This window comes from Corapipo altera, unplaced genomic scaffold (assembly GCF_003945725.1).
Source record: "Corapipo altera isolate COAL_440 unplaced genomic scaffold, ASM394572v1 180, whole genome shotgun sequence".
In the NCBI taxonomy this organism is placed as follows: domain Eukaryota; kingdom Metazoa; phylum Chordata; class Aves; order Passeriformes; family Pipridae; genus Corapipo; species Corapipo altera.
In genome coordinates this window covers 5,236,480-5,262,523 of record NW_020884915.1, presented here as the reverse complement: position 1 = coordinate 5,262,523, position 26,044 = coordinate 5,236,480, and the positions used below count along the sequence as shown (strand labels likewise).

Here is a 26,044-nt window from a genome sequence, read left to right as displayed (position 1 = left end):
ACCACACACCCCAGGCACCTCATACACCTCACACAAACACCCCGGCCGGGGCAGGGGGCGGCGGCGGCCCCGGAACGGCCGTTCCCGAGCCGCGGGGCCCCGGCGGAGGCCGGAGTGGCGGAGGAGCCGAGGCGGCGCTTCCTGCGGGGCGGTGCCGGGCAGGGGCCGCTCGGCAGCGGCAGCCGGGGCTGGGGCCGCCCCACCGGGCTCCGCTCCCCGCCGGGCTCGGCGCTGCCGGGGCTCGCCATGCAGCGCTTCACCGTCAACATCAAGCTGCCGGCGCGGACCCTGACGGGCGCCCTCAGCGCGCCCAACCGGGGGGCTGCGGACTGGTGAGGAGCCGCGGGCGGGCGGGAGGGGGGTCCCGGTTCTTCGCCTCAGCTGCGGGTCCCCGGCACCGGGCTGTCCGCAGCCCCGCGGCCCCCGCTGGCGGCTGGAGCGCGGGGATAGCGGTGGATCCCCGGGAGAGGCCGCAGACAGGAGCCCGGGGAGCTGCTGGTGTCCAGCGCTGTGCAAGAACAGAGCCATGGGCGAGCACGGCCCAGGCCCTCCCGGGTTCGGATTGGAGGAGGTTTAGGTTAGATATTAGGAAGAAATTCTTCTCTTTGAGGCTGGGGAGGCCGGGGCAAAGGTTGCCCAGGGAAGCTGTGGATGCCCCATCTCTGGAAGGGTCCAAGGCCGGGGTTTGGAGTAACCTGGGCTAGTGGAAGGTGTCCCTGCCCATGGCCCATGGTGCCTTCTAACCCAAACCGCTCTGTGATCCCCTTCTCTGGGCGGAGATCTTGCTGGTGCGGTGAACTGTAGAGATCAGAGCAGCTTCTTCTGGTTTCTGTTCCTGTTGCCTTCGAGACTTGGTGTACAAAGCCAGTACCTGTACTCTTGTAAGCATTGCTGTGAGCAGTGAGTTCACTCAGCTGGGCTGTAATTCATTGCCCCAACACTGCTGGACGCCAGGCAGCCAAAATGAATGAGCTGGACCAGGGCATGGTTTAAAACTGTAGCGTTTAGGTTCGTCAGCTTACAAAGCAGTGAACATCAAAGTACTCAGAAGTGCTTAGATTGAAACTTTTTCTGCTTTGACTGTTGCCAGTTCACCAGAGCTCGTAGGTGTCATTGGTTACCTGAAGGGAACCTGCAGGAGAGCTGGAGAGGGACTTTGTACAAAAACAGGTAGTGACAGGACAAGGGGGAGTGCCTTTAAACAGAAAGGAAGTAGGATTGGGTTAGATATTAGAAGAAATTCTTCCCTGTGTGGGTGGGGAGGGCCTGGCACAGGTTACCCAGAGAAGCTGTGGCTGCCCCATCCCTGGAAGTGTCCAAGGCCAGGTTGGATGGGGCTTGGAGCAACCTGGGCTAGTGGAAGGTGTCCATGGCAGGGAGTGGAATGAGATGGTCTTCAGGGTCCCTTCCAGCTCAAACCATTCTCTGATTCTGTGATAAACTTCTGAAGTCACACAGGCCTCAGCAGATTTTTGCTGTTACTGTAATAAATGTTTTACATGCTACTTTTTAGTCTCAGAATAAATGAATGAATAAAAGAAATGCAGTTAATTATATAGTGGCAAATATATTTCTCACCTGTGTTCTTACATGTAAAATTTGGGAATGCTCTTCATGAATTCCTGTGCAAAGAGGATTTTTGCAGATGGGCACAAAGAGATGCTTTGTGGTGGCTGAGGGTTCTGTCAGCAAGTGGTTCAGCAGACATGCAGTGGCATTTTATAGTGCTTTTATGTTATTAAATGGTATTTACCAGCTGCTAAACATCAAATATTGTGTCCAGTAGCATACATTCAACTCAGCAAAAAAAAAGTCTCGTACTTGATGTGCTGAGCTTTTGTTGTTTTTCACTTGTTGATGATGATATGTGCTTTTCCAGGGGCTGGCAAGGTTTGATTGCATATGGATGTCATTCCCTTGTGCTGATAGTGGATGCCAATACTGCTCAGACTTTACAAGTTCTGGAAAGACACAAAGCTAGTGTTGTCAAGGTGAGATGTGCATGTTTTAAGGTATATTACTTGATCCTGTTGAATATGTTATTTTTCTAAATCACTGTAAATACTTGACATGATACTGCACTCGATTTTCAGATAAAATGTGTTGTAAAATACCCATATTTTACAAGAACTCTGTTACAGCTGAGTCAAACCATACATGCTGAAATTTGAGCTGAGGTTTATAGAATATATATTCTCTTTATAGAATATATAGAGGTTTTTGAATATCAAGAAAAATTTATTAGTGTTACAGAACACAGAAATGTTTTTAGGAAAGCTTTTAACATGAGAGAATTTCAAATGGACGTTACAAAATATCAAATGAAGCTCTTTGTTGATGCCCTTTCTGATCTTCCCTGTGGTGGGAAGTGCACCATTTGTCTAGAAAATTACTTTTAAGCTTTTTTTTCTGTTCCTACCTAGAGAACAGGAACAATAGCAGACAAAACTGAACATTTATTTTAGTGATATAAACTGGCTAAAATTTAAGTTCAAGTATGGGGCACCTGTACTTTCCTTTCAAGGTCCTTGACTTGAAATTGCAGAGTTTGAGTCAAGTGTGGAACAGGATGTATTTCTTTGATACATCATTTCTTTGATTGTGGGCAATGGCAGATTCAGCTGGGGTTTAGAGGGATGTTTGGCTGGCACATGTAATGTTTAACAGTCCTTGGCACAAGTGCTGTTTTAGAAGGCAGTCAGTAATGTATGAAGAATAATAGGTTCTTAGATAGGGGGATTTTGGTGGGGGTTTTTTGGTAGTAAAAGGTTGAATGTTCCTTCTGCAAACACACTATTTTCTTTAATATCTATTTCCATATAGATACACTAGTACTGTATCAGACATGGCCACTCTGGTATTTTAAAATTAAACACAATTATTTTGTCTTTAGGTTTGATAATTTACTGACTTCTGAGGTATCATGTTATGATGATTTCTTTTTGCACATTAAAGTAATTTAGTGTACAGGAAAAGATTTGCCAATTTTTTGGTGAATGGCTTTGAAATTTCAGGATATTCAGTAGTTGATGTTGTTTATGTATCTTTATATGGTATAATGTATATTTTTGTGCTACAGAGTCCAGTCAAGTGAGCTTTTGAATAATAATAAATGGACTGTTCAAATCCTGAGTGAAAATTTTGTGTAGGGCAAAACTGATACAGGTCCATACAAAGTCTTGGCCAAGAGTCATACAGATAATGACATTGTAGCATTTAAAAATGATTGTAAAGTTCAGGAATTATTTTTGTTTGATTAGAAAGAATTTTTAACTGACTGGCAAAAAAAGGAAGTTATAAGGGTTAGGTTTCAAAACAGATCCTTTATGTCATTTTTTGAGACTTAGATAATAAATTGTAGCACAGATAGTTTTTTTTTTTTATCCATGCATCTTAATGTGTTTTGGTTACATTCACTGGCACTGAGGAGTAACATCATTTCAGTAGGAAACCAAATGCTGAAGTCCATTAATTTTTAAGATAATTTTTCAAAACCACTTCCTGAAGCTCTAGGAACAGAAACATGCTGTAAGAAAATGACTAATTCATGAGGTGGAAGAGTGAAAAGAAATTCCCTTCTACTTTAAGAAGTAGGCATTATATAGGAAATTATTATGAGGTCATGATCACTGCAGATACCTTTACACCTGTAAGAAATTTTCTTTGATTCCTAATTTTTTTTAAGAGTTTATAGGTGCTAAGAGTGTAAATAAGCTGGAGGGGATCTTGCAGAAGTCTGCAGTGTATGTCTGACAAACTCTTTGTAGCAGAGGCTCACACCAGCAAACTCAGTGTTCCAGGGATCTTCTCCTCAAGAACCTGTGCTTCAGTACTGAAAAATGTCAAAACACACACCACATCTGTAATTTAAAAAGCAAAGAATAAAACAATTGGTTCATAATCCTTCTGCAGTGCATTTTACTGGTTTACTTTAAATACTTCCTGGCCTTTGGTTGTCATAACTGTGCCTGGAATAGGTAATGGATTCACTGAGAACTGATCTGTGTTAGTTGTCCATCTGTACAAAAGGTGTTTGCAGGAGACTGATGGCCTTGTACAGAGTGGATTATATCTGATTTTACCTTTAGGAAGAGTACTTGAAAGCGTGCTTCTACAGAGGAAAATCTAATTACAAGAGAAAGGGTTTGATCTGTCACTGGAATGAGAGGATTGACATTCCATTTGTATCCTTTTTGATGTATTAATAAACAGAGATAATAAGGCATTATAAATGAGATGAGGTAGACTGTGAACATTAAAAAAAGTCACCTCTGGTTGCTGTTTCTGACTGATGCTGCTGTATTTTGAAGTCAGGGTAGACAGGCAGTGACCAATATCATAAGAAAATAATTTGTTTTAGCAGAGGGTCAGGTCCTGTGTTGGACCTTGTTGGAGCAGAGAGAAAAGAGATTTATGTCGTGAGAGCACAAGTAAAGATCTCCTTTTTGTTGTTCATAACTTGGTGACAACTCCTCCCCTTGAGAAATGATGTCTTCTAGACTTGGAATTTGCTTTGAAGTAATAAGTCTTTAACTGAGGAATAAATGGCTTTGTAGATTTTTACAGTTACAGTAATTGCAGATATCCTCATGGGTGATTCTTTTTTGAACAGCAGGGAAGCAGGAATTGCAAAAATGAAATTTGTAGGTAGAGAAGAGTCTCTCTGGAATTCTTTGTGTTTCAGGTAGAAACATGCTTTGAGTTTATAACTAGAAAAGGTCTGTGTTTGGCCTCCCCCCTTCTCTGTCAGGTGGTGTGACAGCACACACGTAGTGGAATTTTTGTAGCAGGTAAATTCCCTTTAGCTTTGCATTAAATTTTCTTTATTCTTTCAGTGTCCTCAGTCTCTCCTAGGGACAGAAGTTCACCTTAAAACCAGGTAGCAAAACAACTCCATATTAAAAAGATAAGGGAGAAATCAGTGTTATCTGTGCCCTTTTAATCTGGGAAGACTTGAAGACAAAATATTTCAGATTTCAAGACACAGAGTTTTCACAGGTGTTGCCAACTTGCAAGCCCATGAAGCTTGAAATCCCAAACCAGAAAGTGGTGTGTGGAAATCAGTGGGCTGAAAAGGACTGAAAAGTTAGCAAGTGTCAATAATACCTTCTTTTTTTGATTATTTAGCTATGAGACAACACAGAGATGAAAGACTTAACCTTCTTTCCTCCCCAGTACCATATTACACCTATATTTGTCAGATTACAAAAATGACATGTTTTAGGGCATATATAAAAATTGGATTATAATTTTTCCACTTCCATTTGTTTGGAAATCAGTAGGCACAGGTTTGTGGGTGCCCAGAGAACCATAAATATTGCCACTTAGTTTCCTGTAAATATTTGAGTAAACTGTTTATATACATAAGGTGTATGTTTGGGTTGCTGTAGTTACCTTCAGGAGCAGGGATTGTTGATTTATGTGGTTGGAGAATATCAGCCATGCAGTCATGCAGCTAAGTTGGGACCTACCTTAAATTTATTTGCACAAGTGATGGAAGCTTAAAGGTATTTTACACAGGTGCTGTTGACATTAACTATTACAATGCTTTTTATTGAGTTATTCTTTGTTTATCCATCTGAAAAAATATGAAGTGTGGTGTCTGTGTTATATATGTTTGTCTCCTTTAACCAGTTTCCCTCTGTGTGTTCAGGTTAAATGGGCTAAAGAAAATTACCATCACAACATTGGCTCCCCGTATTCCCTACGTTTGGCTTCTGCTGATGCCACAGGGAAAATCATTGTGTGGGATGTGGCAACAGGAGCAGCTCGCTGTGAAATACAGGAGCATTCCAAACCAATTCAAGGTAATGAGAGTGGATGGGTTTCCTATGGAAGGTATTTTATGGAGCATTTTGTGTACAAATCCATCACCTGTGTTTTATAAACTGTGCTCTGTTCTGACAGTGAATTCTGCTCTTGGCATTGCCAGCCTTCTGTATATTTGCTTGCTCTTTTTATGAGGAAATGTAAGATTTACTGTCTCCCAGAGGAATGCTGTGAGATTTAATTCATTATGGTGATGTTTTCCAAGACAAAAAGTTAGCATCCATTTTTATGGATGTTACTGATTGCAGTAATAACATTTACAGTGTCAAGTACATCTTCCTGCTTTTCAGTTGGGGTTGTGGAGCAGTTTGAATTGCACCTGAGTGCTGCTGCCATCTGAGGGGGTGCAGTGCTTTAACAGCATTACATCTATAGAAATTAAAGGTTTTGATTGGGCACATATATTTTGACAGTTATGTAGATAGCTCATTATGTAGCTACTTCTGATCAAATAGATTGGTATGATAACATACATTTGCAATCTAAGCAGAGAGAGAAGGTTTTTTTGAGCATTTCAACTATTTCAAAAACTTGTGATGATGCTTATGTTATACCCAGTGGTTTTTTTAAACTCCTATTATATAAAAGCCTGCTTATGAAAATAAGTTGTTTGGTTTTTGTTATTCTGGTTTTATAATCCTGTGAAAGAAGATATAATATTGTAAGTCTGATAGTGAGTCACTGCAGTTAATTTTATTAGTTTTATTACTTTTTTGTTTGTGTGTGCAACAGAATTAAAATTCTGGGTTGTCCTCAGTTGCTGATTTGATTCAGCAATAACCTCTAACAAAAACAGCTTCTTTTCCCTTCCTTTCCATGTGTTTCTGAGGCCTCTGACTTTCTCCAAGCTGTAGAAAGTGGTGCAAATACAGAGATTGAGCACCAGAGTGATCTGGTTCTCTGGGTTATCTGCAAGAGCTTTGTGGGATGACAGCTGCAGCCTCAGGAAAAAAGCCTCACACTTTTCTCCTCACTGTTTCAGGGAGGAGGAAAGTGGTGCATCAGTATAAGGCACTCTCCTTTTATTTGATGCAAACTTTGCATTCAGCTGAGAAGGAGTTAAACCTTTTGTTAACTTCCAGTGTAATAGATTTGGACACACCTGGCTGCTCTTTGTCCCTCTTTTCTTCTCTGTGAAACCCAGGGAAAAGCACTTACCAGCTCTGAAAAAGTGTTTGAAGTGGAGAAGACGTTTGTTTCCAAGTCCAGTACTGATACCATCTCAAATATTAATTTTAGATGGTGTTATGGCTCATGGTGTCTTCCCAGATATTAATTGGGATGGTGTATGGTGCTCTTAATTTTAACTCTGCAGTGGTTCTGTACAGTACAATGGGTTGTTTCACATAGAAATTCAGTGGCTGAAAACGTGTGACTTCTTCAGGTAGGACATGGATTTTGTGCATTTGTGTAGACATGTGCAACCCAGTTTGTTGCTGATTGTTAAAAACATAAATTCAGGCTATAATAGGAACTTAGGTTTTGGAATGGTGAAATAGAAACATCCTGTTGCTAACAAACCACTATTAATTCTATTAAAGATGAGGCATGGAAGAAGAGTAGTTTTAAAATAGAACAACTTTATTTTTAAATGAATTTCACTGTTGTTCCTTCTTTTCTTTTGACAGACATGCAGTGGCTGTGGAATCAAGATGCTTCTAGAGATTTGCTGCTTGCAGTTCACCCACCTAACTATATTGTACTGTGGAATGCAGACACAGGCACCAAACTTTGGAAGAAAAGTTATGCTGAAAACATCCTGTCTTTCTCATTTGACCCCTTTGATCCATCACACTTAGCTTGTAAGTTTATCTGTATAAAATACTGTGACCTGGTTACGTGTGACCAGGAAAAATGTTAGGCTAGAATGTTAATATTGAGGTTAAATGTAGTGGATTGGAGAGAATAATGTCATAAATGCCATGAAGGAGTCTCAAAGCAAAGACAGGGAAGTCTTTGGCCGATGTGAAATGTAAAAAGTGTAAGAGGATAGCTGCAGAGGGAGAATCCAATAAGTAGACCAAGAATAAATGTTATTTTCAACAGAAAGGATTTTTTTTTTAAGGAATACAGCGTGAGCATCAGCTTCAGAAGCAATTCAGATGTCAAGAGGGGGATGGAGGGAACATTTATTCATTTTAGCAGAAAGAAACTGAGAGAAATAAGAGAGTCACCATTTTCTTCTGGAATTCAGCTCCATCAGTCCTGATCTCTAATGAGACAGCAGAGTTTGATGCTTTGTAATTTTGGGTTTTTTTCATCTGCAATACCACTCAGCCTTCTGTAGACATCTTAGTTATTCAGCTGAGCCAAAACTTTATGCTGCAGCATAAATAACATGAGTTAAGAATTCTTTGAGCTGTGCTCTGCATGAGAACAAAAAGTGGTGATGCAGCCAATGTGCACAACTCTTCTATTTGCATTGTGAAGCTTAAAGGAAAACAGTTTATGGGAGAGAATAACTGAGTTTCTGCCAGTAATACAGTATTTTTTTAATATAAACTTAATTTTGAAAGGGGAGTTTTGTGGATATTAATTAATTGTAATGTGCCATCTGCTGCTTTTTCAGTAGAATGTGCTAATGGTCTAGAATGATGAGTTTTCTCCCTGATAGAGTATTATTAAAGTTATTACCATTTCTCCTCACTGAGATGTCATTAAACTTGGAATGCCAAAATCAAATTGCAGATTGAATTTTGCTTTTTTACTTTTTTCTTGTTACAGTGCTCACCAGTGAAGGAATAGTGTTCATCTCTGACTTCTCTCCTTCCAAAGCTCCTGCCAGCTCAGGGAAGAAAGTTTACATCTCTAGTCCCCATTCCAGTCCTTCTCACAACAAGCTGGCTGCTGCTACAGGGGCCAAAAAGGCCCTTGATAAAGTAAAAATCTTAATCAGTAATGAAAAACCGAGGTAGGTTGCAAATATTTCTTCTCAGATAATGTTTTGTATACCTGTATATCTTATGGATATAATAGCCTATAAGGTAATTAGTTTAAAAAAAGAAGATTCACTGGGGTAGGCAGATGTGAGGGTAATATTTAGGAATATAACATTGACATCCAGTTCTGCTCATAAAACCCACCATATCATCTCAGCATATTTTATATAACTCAAATGGCATAATTTTCTCCTTTTGCTGACAGATTTTTATGCAGGTGTAAATTCAGAAACAGCTTTCTTAGTGGAAAAAAAAAAGATGAAAATGAGCTCCCATAATTCATTTTGGTTGTGGATTGAGGAGTGATATAGCTAGAGAATAAAAATTATGCAGGTACCTGAGAAGAGTTGTCATTCTAATGTTGTACATGATACTGCAGCAGGAGGCATTTTCTAAATGATTGGTGTATAAATAAAATTAGAATTTATGATTGCATTCCTATTTGTATATTTTCTGCCCTTCTAAAACTTAAGTTGTTGCATTTTGAGATTATATTTTTTTATTAGAAATTCTCTAGGCCGTTTTCTTCCGTAATAATTATCTTTGTATTTTCTATTTGAGCATTAAAAGTATTTCTCAAACCTATGGCAAATATGAGAACCCACTAATCAGGTTGTATCAGTTAGCAACTTGTACTCTGTTATAATAGGGAGTTTAAATTGCAAACTGAGGAGAAGACTTGACTGAGGAGAAGATTTTTATATGAAGTTAATGGGCATGATCTTTTCATTTTCTGTTCTATAATGCCTGATTTGCAAATATTGAGGCAATACATAGGCTGCTGCAGCCCTATGTGTGCTCTGCATTAGCAGCAAACCATCAGAGATACCATTTTTGTGCTTTCTCTTGGTTGCATTTTAATTTAAATATGAATGCTGTCAAAGGTATGACTGGCTTCTCTTTTCTCCCTCCTTTTCAATCCAGAATAGAAAGACTAGAATGAGAAAAGAAAATAGGAAGAAAAATTGTAGCAGCAAAGATTTGTGGGGTTTTATATGAGTTTAAGGAAACTCTGAGGAAAGAGGAGCAGGAGATTGTCAGGAAAGTGCAGACAAAAGGGGACTCAGAGTCCCAAAGGAAGGAATGAGGTGCAGGAAGTGTGTGAAAGGGTTTAGTGTGTGGTGGAATGAGATTAAAAACAAAACCCCTCAAAGGGATCATCCATTAAATGAGTTCAGAGGCTTTGAAAACTGAGCATGGGATGAGGATGATTTTCTTCACCATGACCCAAGTTCCTTGGATTCCATGTCCCTCAGGAACTCCTTTATCTTGCAGCTAATCTCCTGTTCACCTTTCATAAAATGATAAACTTTCCTCTCTTTGCTACTTTCTCTGAATATTTGAAGACTGGGATTCTTGCTACACTGGTTCAGTTCATTTCCAAATAAAGTAATATGCATAACAATATAAAAATTGGAGTAAGCAATATGTTTAAGGGTAATTTCCCATGAATGTCAGTAAATGTCAGGGCAGCCAGCACTGTTCCTAAGTGAATTGCTTTGTATGTGAGGTGTGCAAGAATTACACTTGTTCCATTTGAATGAAATGCTATTTTTAAAATTGCTCTCTAATCTTATTTAGACAAAAGCCAACAGGGTGTGTTTTTGGAGCTCAGTGATGCTCTGCACTGCTGTAACAGTTAAATGGAAACCTGCAGTTGCCTCATGATCAAAATAGAGGTTACTTGAAACAAATGCAGCTGCAGGAGAAATCGTGCTGTTAATTTTATTTTGACAGAACCTGATAAATGTTTATGTGTCTGACATTTTACAGTGCTGAGTCTGTGACACTCAATGACTGTCTCCAGTTGTCATATTTGCCTTCCAAGAGAAACTACATGCTGTTATTGTACCCCAGAGAAATTCTGATTCTTGACCTGGAAGTGAATCAGACAGTGGGTGTGATTGCAATTGAAAGAACAGGCGTGCCTTTCATACAGGTAATGAAGATTTGATGGGTTTTTAATCATTGAAATATTTTATTAAGATCATAGATAAGTTGGTGATCCTCTGAGAGTTGTTTGGTTAGTTCTAGAGAATGAAAATAAGTTAGTTCATCGGGGGGAAAACGTCCTCTGAACCAGCAAACAATTCAAACAAAACCTTTCAATTAATTTTTCACATTAATTGACTTCCTCAGTCACAAATCCTGTACCTAAAAAAAAAAAAATCATGGCAATGTTGCATTAATGGTGACATTTTTTATGACTCGCTTATAGATCAGCAATCAGTGTGTTGTATTTGCAAGTGCCCTTTGCTAAGGTTGAAATTTTGATAATGTGATATAATGTCTCTCTCTCTCTGTGCAGGTAATTCCTTGTTTCCAGAGGGATGGGTTGTTTTGCCTCCATGAAAATGGTTGTATAACTCTGAGGGTTCGCAGATCCAACTGCAGCATAACTGGAACTCCAAGTGAAGAGCCAGGTAAGTTTTGTGTCAAAAACGTCCTGAAATGCCTTTTAATGTCCTTTGATGCCTTTTAATTAATAATTTAACACCAGTATTAACCATCATGCCTCGTATAGGATGGTGAATTACAGCCCTTCTAGTGTTTTTTCTCCCTGTGCATTGAATTTAAATTTAAATTTGTGCTGCTTTTTCCCAAAATGGTTTTTGACTTCTCTGATGTTAAGTGCAAAATAGATTATGTTAATATCCTCAAAATCCTTTTATCACTAAATAATACTTTAATTATAAGCTGGCTTAGCAGTCACAGATACAAGGATGTTATACATAAAAGATGAGTAGTGTGTTCTTTTTATCTTTAAGAATGGACATATTTTTCAGGCAAGCACAAGGTTTTGGAAGTCATTTGGTCAATTGGAAGAACTGATTTTAGAACTAAGATATGGGGTTTAGATTAATATCTAAATTATTAAACTTCTGTCTCTTTTATGAAATATTACTAAGGATGGTCTTCTAAATACAACGGAGCAGATTGGAAAAAAGGGAAAACATAGTTCTGTAAATGTAAATAAGTGATTTTTTTGTGGTTGTTTTGATTTGGGCAGTTTGCTAATTTCTAGTGAGCTACTTTACTGGCCTCCAGGTCTGCCAGTAAACCTGGAATTTTAAATTGTGGAGAGCAGATGAACTTTGTGCCCAGATATTAAACAGTTATTTTTTAGATTTTGCAAGATTCACGTGGAAGAAGATATTTTAAAGCCAAAGTTACACTTTGGAGAACTTTTCAGAGCTGTGCTGTGTACAGCAAGATCAGTAGTTTTTGATTGCTTTTCCCAAACATGGATTTCAGTCAGAGAGCTTCAAACATGCCTCTGATGATTGATCCCATCCCGTGTTTTTCACTCTAATTCTTTGTCCTGTGTGGGACCATTGATGTTACAGATCCAGAGCCAGTTCAGGAGCTGATTTATGATTTAAGAAGTCAGTGTGATGCCATCAGGGTGACCAAAACAGTGCGACCCTTCAGCATGGTGTGCTGCCCAGTGAATGAGAACTCTGCAGCTCTCATAGTCAGTGATGGCAGGGTGATGATCTGGGAATTAAAATCCAGTGTTTCCGGCAGAAATATTCGGAACAGGTAATGGGATTTATTTTTTCTTACCGTGGTTTCAATCTGTTACGTTTATGGTGATGTCCTTCAGTTGTTTTTTTGGTATTGTGACACATGAGAATGAAAGGAAGAGGAACAAAATGTGTCATCCAAAAAGATTAGTTCCCTTTCCTTGGGGAAGTGAAGGAGCTGTATTTCCTCTTCTTTCTTTAAGAGATAATTCCATCCTAAGTGGTTGGAGTAAGAAAACAAAAGATAGAATGAATGTTCACATTATTTTAGGGGAATGTCACCTGAGTCTTTAAAGAACTACATTTCCAGGAGGGGAAGGGTTTTCTGCTTTGTTTGTGTGAATTTGACACTGAACAATATGAAGCTGCACAGCAGGTGACTGGAATATGGTGGTATAAACAATGTTTTTGTGTACAAAGCCTCTAGAATTTTAGACTTTGAGCAGTTTCTACAAATACTTGGTGAAGGAATGTAGTTCTTTGAGCATTCAATGTGTTAAGGTCATTCTGCTGCAATAACCCTTGAAAGTACTGTTGAATAACATAAATAAATAAAATAAATAACTAAAATAAATAACTTACTACTGTAAAATAAATAGATTTCTTAGTACACTTTCAAATGTCAGTAGTACCAGATTTTCAACTTAGACCCTTTTGTTGCTCATCAGTGATTTAATATTTTTATTCTTGGTGTTCTCAAAAATACTGCTGGTTGGATTCCTTGTGCTGCATATCCAGGAAAGCTGTTTAGAATCCATATGTTCCTGGGTTTTACTTCTTGTGTCCTTAAGAGTAATTTCCAAAACATTGATCCTTGTCATAATTATATAACCCCCCCAAAAATGTAATAACATTAGAAGAGCCACTGAGCCTTGGGGATTGTGGGTATAAAGCATATTTGTAATTGGCACAGAGTCTTTAATGGATTTTGAAGGAGTCTTCCTTCATTAGCTCTTGATCCTGCTGGATTTCATGGTCATCATGAAAATGTGAACAGAAAGTGTTTTGCAGTGAGATTTTAAAGAAAAACATTTTGTTTTCATTCCTTTTACAGCAGTTCAAGTGCATCACCTTTGTATTCCCCAGTCTCCTTCTGTGGAATTCCTGTAGGAGCATTCCAAAATAAACTTCCAGACCTCTCATTAGACAACATGATTGGTAAGAATTGCTTTCATTAATATTACAGGGTTTTTTAAATGGTTGTGCATTTTAGCTTGAGAACTGCATTTGTTAGAATTGTTTTCTGTGCAATTTAAATAGTAACTCTGAAATTAAAGAATTCCTGTTTGCTAAAGAAGTTATCAAATGAATCCATTTGAGGACCAATGCTTCAAGTTCATTTTCTCTGAGGAAAGAAAAAGTGTTTTAAAATGGAACTTGGCCAAAACTCTTTCATTTTTTGATATTAATCTCAAACGGATGAAGCCAATTTATGTGACACATCCCAGCTATTTGAAATCTACTTCAATATTGAGAAATTTCCCATTAAGATGCTTAGGTTTATGTTTTAAAACTAATTTCTGTTGGAAAAGCCACTCGTGCTGCTCAGAGATAGAAAGGTGCAGCTTTGGAGCTGCATATGTTGAGAGGTGTCTGCATGAGCTGGTGTGGGTACCTTAACATATATTCACTTTATCTCATGTTTTTAAAGATGCCATTTAGGGCATGAATTTTTAAGTCCAGCCTGGAAAAGGCTCTGAGCAACCTGGTCTAGTGGAAGGTGTCTCTGCCCATGGCAGGGAGTTGGAATGAGATGAGCTTTCAAGTCCCTTCCAACTCAAACCATCCTGTGATTCCATGAATTTTTCTTGTACCTGCATTTCCTGTAGTCATTGACATCACAGCTAATGTTGGTTTTGTTCCTCACAACATTTGGACTTGTTCAGCTGGCTGCAGAAGGTACACAGCACTGGAATTACATCTTTTTTGGGCCTCTCTTTATTGCTGTGCCTGAGACAATTCACTGTATTTCTGGAGGTAGATTGCACTTTACTGTCTGGGGTTGAATTCTGGAAGAGGACTGGAATTATTGCACTTGCTTTCTTTTCTTACTTTTTTTAATGTCCTTCTTAGTGTTAGGAGAGAAAGTTAGTACTGGAGAATTAGTGGAAGTGCAGTCTTCCAAAAAGTTTCCTCACACAGAGCTAAACAGGAAGGAACGTGTCTTGTGCCTTATTTGTAATATTTAATGATATAAATTTCTGTGTCTCATAACTTTCCATAACATCTCTGATTAAAACAATCCTAACAAGAGCTTTAATTTTTAAGCAGGGCAAGGTGCAGGTGCTGGAGAAGAGCAGTTAAGGAGCTCATTTCTGCAAGAAGTGCACCTCAAATTCCTGCTGACTGGACTCCTCTCAGGGCTCCCTCTGCCTCCGTTTGCCATCCGCATGTGCCCACCCCTTACAACAAAGAACATCAAACAGTATGAGCCAATCCTGGCTGTTGGTAAGTCCTTGAATAGCTTATTCATTGCTCTGCAGAGTAGATATTAAATGCAAATATAGTTGCTAATACAGAAGAGAAAAATCTGTCTTTTGATCCCGTGCGAGTAATTAAAGATATCGACCCTTTTTCAGCTGTGATAGTCCTTGGATTCTTCTTTCCTGCCTTGAGTTTAAGCAATGCTACCTGAAAAATTGCAATACAGTAGCAAGTTTGTATTTATCCTTTCATGTACTGTGATGCTGGTCTGTTGATACACTCAGCATTTTACATGCTGCTCTCGCTTCATTTTAAACATCAAGAAACACGGATTTCTGCAGTCCTGCATTCCTGGAATAAGGAAATGAACTTTACAGAGACTTTATTTTTGCTCTGATTTGAATATTTAAAAATACACTCGAAGCATATTATTCTATCTTATTCCAAATGTAGTTAAACTCATCTGGGTATTAGAATACTTGCCAGTGAGCACCTGATTTATTAACTCTGAGTTCTCCCTGTTTAAATCTGATTTTTCTAGTGTGCTCTTTCAGACCACATCAGGGATCTCACAGTGCATCCACGCAGGCTGCTGCCTCTGCTGTCAGCAGACTGGAAGAGCAGACACAGAGATGCTGGAATGTAAAGATTGTAGTGCATTTGTAGAATTAGACCTCGGGATTTGGGTTCTTCTAACATACTCTTAGCATATCTAAATATCAGTCCAAATCTGTGTCTGTCCTAAGTCAGACTTGGGAGAGTCTTGTTATTCCTGATGTTACCTGTGCTGTAGAGCCTTCCTAGATTCCTGGATGGGGTGGGGGAATTATTACAAAGATGAATGTTGGGCAGGAGCTTGCAAAGAGGATGTCACTCCAGTGACAATACATGTTTGTGTGTGTGCAATTCTCATAATACTGGTATTTACTGAGCTAAAATACCACCTAGAATTGTGCTCTAAAACATAGGCAGGCTCTCATGACATGATGTGATGCTGCTAAAATTGGATTTTTATAAGCTGTAATTCTTAAAATAAGTTAAATACAAAGATTAGGAAACAGGTATAAAGTGCATTTATAGCAAGGTCTTTCTTGACTTAAGGTACCTGAATTGCTCTTTAGGTATCCCCTGCTGTATTTTGTGAAGTGATCTGAGTATAAAGAAGTACCTGATAGAAAATTGTAACTTTCAGTGTTTCTGAAGGTTTTTGATGTAGTTAGAGCTAATAGCTACCAAGTTATTGATTTCTAATTTGGAAGAGGTCATTATTTCAGGAATGAGAAAGCAGAATTGAATTCAATAAAATCTGCCCATGATTCTCCCCTGGCATTATTGGTGGATAACAATTAATAAATTTCCTTGAGGCATTTACTCCTCTCCAGCAATCAAACCAAACAGAAACACTCCTTTCCTCTGCAGCTGGGTGGGTATGTTGTGAAAATGCAAAAAGAATGAGCAGATTTTCTCCAGGCTCTATAAATAGGTGCAAGAAAAGTCTTGATCCAAGTGGATATCACTGGATGGCTTTAATATTTGGGATTTCAGTGCTAGAAATCAAAGTGCCTTTTCTAAAATTGTAAAATGTAATAGTTACAGGAATTTTTTAAAAAAGAGAGGGAGAAATAGCTGTAAACCCTGCATTTTCACTAAAGTGTAGAAGAGAAGAATAAAATGTGAGTCTGTATTTTTTTTATCACTTTTTATAGGTACAAGTAATGGCTCTGTCCTGGTGTTTCACCTTACAAGTGGAGTCTTACACAAAGAGTTAAGCATCCATTCCTGTGAAGTCAAGTAAGATTTTCATTTTAATTCCTACTATAATCCTTCTAGGAAACAAATCCTAACCCCTCTGACTGGTGTTCCAGCAGAAGTGTGGGTGTCCTGCCTTGCTGTTCATGACACTCAAGGAAACTTCCTGTCAAGTCTTTACCCCATCAGTGTCTTTGCTGTGTATAAGCTGCAAAACACTGACAAAATTGGAATAAAAATGACATTGAAACAAGTATGTGCTGCTGATCTAGGATGTATATCAGCTCCTTCCAGTCTCTTTAGTCACTGGAGTACAAAGGAGTCTTTTTAGGACAAGAAACCTTTTTCCAGTGTAACAGTCAGGACTCATGGATTGTGTCCTTTGAAATAATTCGGATTTGTGTGTCAGGGTTTATTTGCTTTGTCCCCCTGGGGCTGAAATAGCTGTTGAGACAGATCTAGTCCTGACTGAAGTCAAAATAATTGTTTTGTTGAAAGATTTTAAAGGCTGAATATAGGAATAAGTATTTATCCATCCTAAGAAGGAACAGAATAAGTTTAAGGCTGTTGTGCTGTGTGTTTGTGTACACGTTGTGCACACCATGGCAGAAGTTTCTGGATAACTAATGGCAAAGATATCAAAAATGGTGCTTGCTGGATACATATTTCCAAACAGGATACATATTTCCAGACAGAATTAAGCATGAAAAATGAAATATTTCTAGTACTGATATTAGTAAAAATTTATTGTGTCATGAAGTCTTTATCTGGTTAAGGGCTGCATTTTACTGTGCACTCTCCAAAAGGTAAGAAAAGTAGAGTGACTGAGAATAGGTAGCTCTGAGAGTTCATTATGGAAACCTGCTTGGAATCTACCACAAAAATTAGGTAAGTTTATTTATGTTTGTAGTATGATTAGCTGGCACTGTAAGAATAGAATTCCCCTTTGTGTTCTGAACCATTTGAATCTTTATGGTTTCATCCCATCAACTACTTATGAAAATATTTTCATTTTATTTTCTGTTCTGCAGCACAAGAGGATTGTCCTTTCTTTATTAAAGTGATTATAGAATTCAAAATAAAAACTGCTACTGACATTTCACAGATGAAAAAAAAATTAAGATAGAGAGGAAGAAATAAATACACTTCTAAAAAAAAACTTTGTGTATTATTAGAAGTATTGTTAGTTTGGGCCTTTCAGTTTGTCAGAAGTTTGCAGCTTTTAAGAACCTTCAGGACTACATTGTCTTTCTTGCAACTGTCTTCAAAAAGTGGTATTTTTAGAAGTAAAATAAAATGTTTGTGAATTCTATTTAACCATAAGCTGGTATCTGGGTAAATCTTCTAAATATTTGTTCTAATGTCCTCAATCCCAGCCTTAGTAGTCTGAATGACTTTCCACAGAATTTTTACAAGTTTAAGGGAATGCTTCAAGCAATGTAGTCTGAGGCACAGGGGTTCTTTTTGATTTTAATTAATTTTCATGGAGTGCAACAGTTTTTCTTCCAGTGGGAATTCTTACTTTACCTGTAAAATGCAGATAGATTGGATAATGCCTCTGTATCTGAAAATATACCTTCAGGGAACATCATTATTTTAGTATGTAATTGAGAATACCCTGGAATTATAACTCCAGGCCAGCAGAGTTTTCAGTGCTCTGTAGTTTGAGAATGTAATAAAAATAAGGCAATTGTCCTTTACAAACCAAGTGTGCTAAAGTAATGAGTTCTTTGGGTGTTAACAATTACTATTTTTTTGAGATTAAAGTGTTCTTTTGTAGAAGCTACATAGGTATTCACAGGCTGATTTTTTTGTTTTGATTGAATTTTTGTTTTTATTTAAACTTTGAAAATCTGTGTTGTGATTAGGAGGAGGAAGAATTGTCTTTCTGTCCTTTAAAGATAGTTCATAGTTAGGAGTAACCTTGAATATTTATTTTATCTGTGATTATTGCTTGGCTGTTTCACTGTTTGTTTAGAGCAATGTAAGTAAATAATAGAGAGAATTCCAATAATTCTTATTATGGAGGGGAATTAGAAGAACCATGAAATACCAAAGTCTGATCCCTGTTCTCCATGGACCAGTCTAAGCTATTGTGGCAAAACAGGAGATGATAATCCATCTTCAATACAGAGAATATATTTGGGACATGGAAATAAAATTCCTCCAATGTTCTTCTGGTCCAGTGGCACATTTGCACCTCTCAGTGCTGCTTTTCCTTGTCCTGATAGAGAGATTGCTGTGACTGGAGCAGTGCTGCTCATTCTTTTTCACTGAAGCTCAGCAAGTTCAAGGCTGAGCTTTTATTTTTAAATTTAAAATCTCACTGATTGTAACAAGAATGTTTATGGCCTGCAGGCAAAACGTGGGAATTATGGCATTACATCCGAGTTTTAGCAGTTGCTTCAACATTTGAATTTAAGCTGAGTGCCCTTTGGGAAACTGCTTTGCAAACATTCTACACCTCCTTAAAAAAAACTTCCCTTGAATAGAGAAATTAGAATGAAAAATATCTACTGTTACTTTGGTCCCACATATGGTTTTATTTCCCATTTTATCTTGCTCTTTTTCTTATAATCCTTAGATTTAAGTAGCAGCTGCCATGTCATAAAGTCACAGCAATCCATTCCCAACTAGAAAACTAATTTATGTTTTTATCCACTTCAGTACCCTCTGTAATTTGTTTGCATTGGAAACATTAATCAGAACAACTGAGCCTCACTTTTAAGTAACTGAGACAAGCTGAATGTATAGAATCCCTGAATTTTATAATTTTAAAGAGTGGATTCAGTCTGAGCAATAATTGAGAGCTGAATGTAACCCTTAATTCTGGTGGGCAGAGATGTCTTTTATGAGGAAATGGAGCTGTTTCAATAGGGAAGGCATTACTTGTTTCCTTCATTGGAGTTTAAACCACTGTCTTCACATTCTCAGTTTGCCTGTGTGACAGTGACAAAGATGATATTGTTTCAGGTGCAAGCAGTTAGCCAAGCTAAGGTTTCCTCTTGCTGATGAGTGTCTGGGGTTTCTGTAGGTTTTTATTAGTATTGACAGATGGCCAGGCAGCAGCAGAGAAAAAGGACTTGCCCCGTTAAACCTGAGCTGATGAAAACTAAAGAAAATGCTTCAGGTCTTTGAAGGAGAAGGGTGAATAACTACCAGCAGTAACAAGGCATTATGACTTGCTGGGCTTTTTCCAAAAAACATAGTGGAGCAGTAGATAAAAAAATGGAAAGGTGTCAGAATTCCCATTTCTTCCATTTCAGAAAGCTCCCTGTATTTCTGACCCTTTGGAGACCTGCAATGTCACACATTACCACGGTTACAGATTCCTGTTCAATCATTCCTGCCATGTTTCAATTAATCATCGAGTACTTCTCATTTGGATTGAAATTATTGCTTGAACTTTCATAGGTCCTGCTGGGAAAAAGGCTGGGTCTTAAATTTTTAATTTTTCTTGAGGGCTTAGGGATAAAGCTCCCTCTATTTTTAAAGCTTGGACTAAAATAATAAATATGGCCGTAAATTATATGTGCAGAATATTATGGGAGTGCTTTTTGTTTTCACCCATCTACACTACATTTGGGGAACTTCTACTTAATGCAATGTGAATTGGATTTACTGACATTAAATCATAAATACTGGTATTTATCTCCCTCATATTTCACATATATTCTTGCAAAGCACACCATGATTTTACAATTGAAGTAACAGAAGACTTGGTTGTCCTGGAAACATTTCTTAAATGATCTGTGTTTGAAAGATTTGAGGAAAACCTAAATCCTTTTATCCATGTTAAAATTAAGTTGGGCATATGTTTGTGTTAAGAACAGTCTCAATTTTCTTTTAGATTAGTTCCTTGATTTATGTCAATATAATGTCAATGAGATAAAGCACTCAGCAGGTTTTGCAGGCACAAGGTGTGTGAGTGAAATGGGGATGGAGGATGATCTCCTTTTGGAACAGTACCACCTAGTGCCACTTTTTGTCTTCTTTGCTCTGGGCTATTATTCTAAGATATTGTGGATTCTAAGAGTTTTCTTAGAATCCATCTGTGCTGTGTGCAGTGTAACTTCACATCCTTGCAGCACTGAGGTAATTTGGTTGGGAGCTGCCTTGGAGTGAGCAAAAAGAATAAAAAAAATCACCAGGTTTTCGGTTTTTTAATGATAGCCTTTAAAATCTCTTCAGGGCCTTTCTGGTTTTTATCATCTTTATCTCTCCTCTCTGTGGACTGAAGGAATGAAGTCCTCCTGCCCTGCTATCCATATCAATATTTCTCTGTATGTTGGCTAATTTGAGTTGTTTGATAGTAACCACTGACTTAATCAGAGCAGTGCTTTTAGTCCCCTGTAGAGCTGACTCTGTGTGAGGGATTTCTGCAGAAGTTGACAGTGCTTTTAACTGAAATTTTTGCTTTAACCAAAGAAGAACTAGTGTGGTCTGAAAAGAAAGCTGCTCTTTAATTTAATTCAGTAACTTTATATTTCCATTATACTTGTAAAACTCATACCTTATTTTTATACTTAAATATGATGTTTCCACAAAGTGGAGAAAATTACTTCTGTGCTGTTTTCTTTAAAGAATATGCAGGAAAAAATAGATTAATTGTACTTCAGGTTATTTTATTATTATCAGGCCATCGAAATATTTTGGCTAATGTGCTCCATGTACTCCCTTCTGATCCCAGGGGGATTGAGTGGATAAGCTTGACTGGATTCATTTCCTTTGCCACATCAACACCCAACAATCTGGGCCTGGTCAGGAATGAGCTGCAGCTGGTGGACCTCCCAACAGGTGAGTGTTTCCTTTTTTTATTCCTCCTGTTGTCATGAAGAAATGAAACAGTAAAGAAGAGTTTTAACTGGTTTTGCTCTTCTGTCCTTGTGAAGCCACGTGATGTGTTTTGTCTGGTGCTCCACAGACAGACCTGAACCAACAGGTTTGCAGAAACATCTGTGCCTTGGTCTGATTAAAAAATATGAATAAGTGTCAGCAGGGGGTTTAGAAGGAGTCAAGGAGTCACAGAGCACCAGTATTAGTGGTGGATTTTGTTCACAAAATGCATTTATTTCTGAATGTGTGTTGTCAGAGTGTGCACCCACTGATTCACATGCACCTGAAATAGTGTTGAACCATTTATTGTGCTTTCTGTTGGCAACAGATAATTTTTCCAGGTACTTCAGGCCCATGGCCAGAATTTGAGTGTGTGAATGTGTGTAAAATAAGTATTTCAGTGATAAAATCTGATACTTTTAGAAAGAATTGGTAACGTTAAGAAATAAATAACTTTTTAAAAGATACTGTTGATAGCAAAATGAACAGGTTGTGTGTGTTTTTCAGCTATTCTGGCCTAATAATGGATGACAAACATATTTGTGATTGAACTCAATATTTGCACAATACTAGGAGGTTTAACTGGGGAAATTAGCCCAAAATAGGAAGCACTTCAATAATTTTAAATTTATTTTTGAATGTAAAAACCTGGAGCCATTTAATTTCTAATTGAAGAGCCTGAATCTGGTAACACATGGCTAATTCTGAATTATTTTATGTAGCATAAAGCAATTTTTTTTTTAGTGTGGTTTTTTAAGCTGATGGAAAAAACTCAATTGTTGTATTTCCAGGATGCTGCACAAAGAGTTTATTCTTGTAACATGACATTATTTTATTTTTTTTGATATAATGTCTTTTGTTCATCTGTTTAAAACCAAACCCAAAAAGATACACACATTGTGATATTAATCTCATATCAAATGAGATTTTGCCTGGGCACTCAGCTTGTAAATCAGTGCTGAACATTTATAAACAGAAGTGAGACCTTAGCATATGGTTTGCTTAAAAATGTTACATTTCCTCTTTACAGCTTTCAAGAAAGGCATAGCAATTTAACTGTTTGCTTGTTGCTTCTTCCATCACTTGTGTGCCCAGCCTTCTATTTTAGGGCTAAGAAAAAACTGTGCTGATTTGTGTTTACTTTGCAAACACTAAGACAAAATTCACATTTACATTTCTGAACCAAAAAATGAAAGAAAATTCCTCCAGTGCTTCATCACAAATGAGGAAGAGCTGGAAGATTTCCTGTAGCCTGGCCTCTGACATGAGAGCTCTAAGCAGCATTCTTGATAACCAGATTTATTCATTATAATTAGTATATAGATTTATTCATTATAATTAGTATAAATAACTTAGCTACAGGCAGCCACAAGAGTAGCTAAAGTTGAAAAGCTTGAATTTTCCTTGAAAGCTGAGGAGAATGAAACCTGCAGAGGAGATGCTCTGGTACCCCTGTGTTTGTAGGTCATTATTTCTTTTAGTGATATGTGTAACATCTATAATTCTGCAACACTTTGTGCAAGTGGGTGAAGATTTTGTTGGGTGTAAGATTATAAATTCTTATGGGGATAAGATTATAAATTCTTAGGGTTTGTTCTTTCAGCTGGAAGGAAAGAGAAGGAAAACTTCGACAGTGACAAGAGCGATGTAAGAGGTGGCAGGTTACTTGGGGATGTTCTGGCTTGGTTTATAAACTATTTCTGTTTGCAAACAGAATTGTTGATGAACTGTTTCCATGTTTATATCTAGTTTGGTAACTCTTTCTCTTTTCCCTCTGCTGCGTTTGTGTTCCAGGCAGGAGCGTTGCCTTTCGTGGGGAGCGAGGCAATGACGAGCCAGCCATCGAAATGATAAAGGTGTCTCATTTGAAGTGAGTGCAGCAGCCCTGGGAGGTTTATATTTTTTATTCTGCTCCATGAGGATCCCCTTGACACCAGAGATTGTAGGAAAAAAAGCACTTCAGGGTGAATAGAAAAACATACAACAGTATCAAGAGAAAAATACTTCACAATATTAATTCCGAGTGCAAAAGCTGTGAATGTTTCTGGGGTTGACTCTGTAACTTCAGGATCCAATCACACTGCAAGATCAGTCTTTAATATTTTATTTCTTATAAAAATTGTGTTGACTGAACAGGCATTTTGATAATATTAGGGAGAATAAAAGTGCTGAACACTTTGTGTCGACTTTGAGTTTGTTATGAGTTAATTCTCTTTTCTGTAACTTAAACCTAACTTAAAACTAGGAAGTTTGGTATTAAAAATTGGATGATTTTTCACGTTTATTAGTTTTTTCTAAGTATTTCACACCTTTATAATAATTGTTTACTGGAAAACCAGATGTGAGATATAGTTGTTTGAAAAGTCAGCTGATAAATGACCAAATTGTTTACTATCAAGTCCTCATTATTTTTAGCTCAGGCCTGTGACAGGAGATGCTGGTCTTCATTGTATCAAAAATAATAGTAGTAATACTCTGGAAGATTACTTCCCTTTCCTCTCTAAATGAAATTAAATTGGTGTTGAATTTAATAAGGTGTTGTTTCTAAATCTTAAAATTTTTTTTTCTTTACAGTGGAGGAAAAAAATTAATGTCCTCTAGCTTGCTTAGGAATATTTTCAGAAGTATGTATACATTTCAGAGAATTTGGAAGAGTTCAAGCATGTAATGGTCTTATTAACACATTAAAAATTAAGAGCAGTCACAGGCTTAGATGAAGAGAGCAGAAAGTGCTGAGTGAGAACAAGAAAGAATAGAGATAATTCATTTGAATAGAGGTAATTGCAGTGGCAGAAAGTATATATTCTGCACACCCTCTCTATTTTCAAGTTAAATGTGAAAAGTGGTAGATTAAAGGTATTATACTTGTGTAGCTCCACAGATGAACAGTCTGAAGACATAACTGACAAGTGGAAGGTGGTTTTATGTTCATTTATTCCTGGATTAGGAAGTGGCTGCATCTGGAATAGAGGAAAAAATGTGTCCAAGCTACACTTTGGTTTGTCTTTCTGATACCTTGTGCAGCCATCAACTCATGGCCAAATCAGAGGTGCTGCTGCTTTCCCTGATCTCCTTCACAGTAACTGAGCAGAACCACCTGACAGAAATTTGTGTTAGCTTTGAGGAGAACTCTTTTTCAGATGTTCTTTATCTCTTCAGTAGCTCAAGGGAATCACAAGCTTCAGAGGGGGATTTGAGCTGAATTAGTTTGCTCTGTTTCCTCTTGGTTTTTGAGGATTTCCAGAATGCTGATATGAACAGTACACGTGAAGTAAAGTGCTCAAAGTAAAATGGAATGATTACTTTTGCTCTAGTAAATTCTCATTTGTTTTAGGCAGTATCTGGCTGTGGTATTTAAAGACAAACCACTGGAGATCTGGGATGTCAGAACCTGCACTCTGCTCCGAGAGATGTCTAAAAACTTCCCTACAGCAACTGCTTTGGTAAGGAGTAAATTCTGTTAATGCTTATCAAATGTGGTAAGCTGAGATAGTATAAAAACCTTTGAACAATTTTGTAGCAAAATGTCACTGTATCTGTAGCATATATGTATATATAAAGAGCTTTACCATCTCATCTCTCACCATTTTCATTTCTCATCATAAAGAGGCAAAAGGGAGGCACTGGTGAAAAACCTGATCTGTCCCTCAGGTGATGGAGGGAGGGATCATAGAAAACAATCTTCTTGCAAATCAAGTTGAGGGAATAAACATTTGTCTCTTCTGTTTTTCTGGACAATTTTTCACAGGAATGGTCACCTTCCCATAACCTAAAAAGCCTGAGGAAGAAGCAGTTGGCAGCCCGGGAGGCCATGGCCCGGCAGACGGTGGCATCAGACACCGAAGTGACCAGCGTGGAATCCTCTGTCATCAGGTCTCTGTCACTCTGATCTGATGTTCTTCTACAGCACTGGTTGTTTTTCCACCCTGGGCCATTGTTCTGTGGAACAGAATATTTTTGAACTGATTCTTGAGTGCGTAACAGGCAAAGCAACTTTATGGTCCTCCCTTCAGATTTTATATGTGGGACTTTGATGTGCTTTGAAGTTGTTCTCAGGTGTGTCTGTAGCCCCTTGGTTACCTGGTTCTTGAAGTAAAACTGTTATTTGACTCCAGACATTTTCACTCTTGCTTCTAGATAATTCGCTTTAAGGGATATATGGGATTTTTTTGTGCTGCCTGTCTGCACTAAATAGAATTGCAATCCTCGAGAAAGAAATAATTATGTCTCATTGTGTTCTTTTTAAAGCTTGTTACAGGAAGCTGAAAGTAAATCGGAGCTGAGCCAGAACATTTCTGCCAGAGAGCACTTTGTGTTTACAGGTGCTGATGGGCAGGTTTATCACCTCACAGTAGAAGGAAACTCAGTAAAAGACAGTGCAAGAATTCCTCCTGATGTGAGTCCAAATTTTCCATATCATTGATGCTTTAATTTTTTTTCTTAGCTATGAGTGCCTGAAAAAAAAATCAAGGATATGCCTTGTAGCAACAGGTGTCCACTAATGCAGTAGTTTGAAATCTGAAATACAAATTCCAACTTCAAAACCAGAACAATTCTGTTTTCACAATCTTTTTTTTTTTTGAAAACGTTATTGAAATAAATGATTTTTTTTACAAGTTGGAATCTTCACAGGTCCTGACTTGCTTTCTGAATAAATTACTTACTGAATATATTTTTAAGAATTTTAGTAAAACGTACACAAAATGTTGAATAACAGAGGCAGTTGTTGAAATGTGATTC

The 26,044-nt window shown here is 37.9% G+C and overlaps 1 protein-coding gene across 2 annotated transcripts in view; it reads left to right on the top strand.

Annotated features, from left to right (window-relative positions):
- The first annotated feature begins 204 nt into the window (after window positions 1–204).
- WDR11 (WD repeat domain 11) overlaps window positions 205–26,044 on the top strand; it is a 39,617-nt gene continuing 13,777 nt past the window's right edge. Inside the window, exons 1-16 of one of the 2 annotated variants that reach the window (XM_027655264.1) lie at window positions 205–332; window positions 1,880–1,991; window positions 5,654–5,807; window positions 7,458–7,631; window positions 8,554–8,740; window positions 10,542–10,707; window positions 11,077–11,191; window positions 12,116–12,311; window positions 13,350–13,453; window positions 14,567–14,743; window positions 16,426–16,510; window positions 21,159–21,265; window positions 23,099–23,174; window positions 24,639–24,747; window positions 25,053–25,177; window positions 25,553–25,700. In XM_027655264.1, the coding sequence (XP_027511065.1) occupies window positions 247–332; window positions 1,880–1,991; window positions 5,654–5,807; window positions 7,458–7,631; window positions 8,554–8,740; window positions 10,542–10,707; window positions 11,077–11,191; window positions 12,116–12,311; window positions 13,350–13,453; window positions 14,567–14,743; window positions 16,426–16,510; window positions 21,159–21,265; window positions 23,099–23,174; window positions 24,639–24,747; window positions 25,053–25,177; window positions 25,553–25,700 (2,121 nt within the window). In that variant the 5' untranslated portion in view covers window positions 205–246. Of the gene's footprint in view, window positions 333–1,879; window positions 1,992–5,653; window positions 5,808–7,457; window positions 7,632–8,553; window positions 8,741–10,541; window positions 10,708–11,076; window positions 11,192–12,115; window positions 12,312–13,349; window positions 13,454–14,563; window positions 14,744–16,425; window positions 16,511–21,158; window positions 21,266–23,098; window positions 23,175–24,638; window positions 24,748–25,052; window positions 25,178–25,552; window positions 25,701–26,044 lie in introns of both variants that reach the window. The other variant, XM_027655263.1, reaches the window with a different exon arrangement.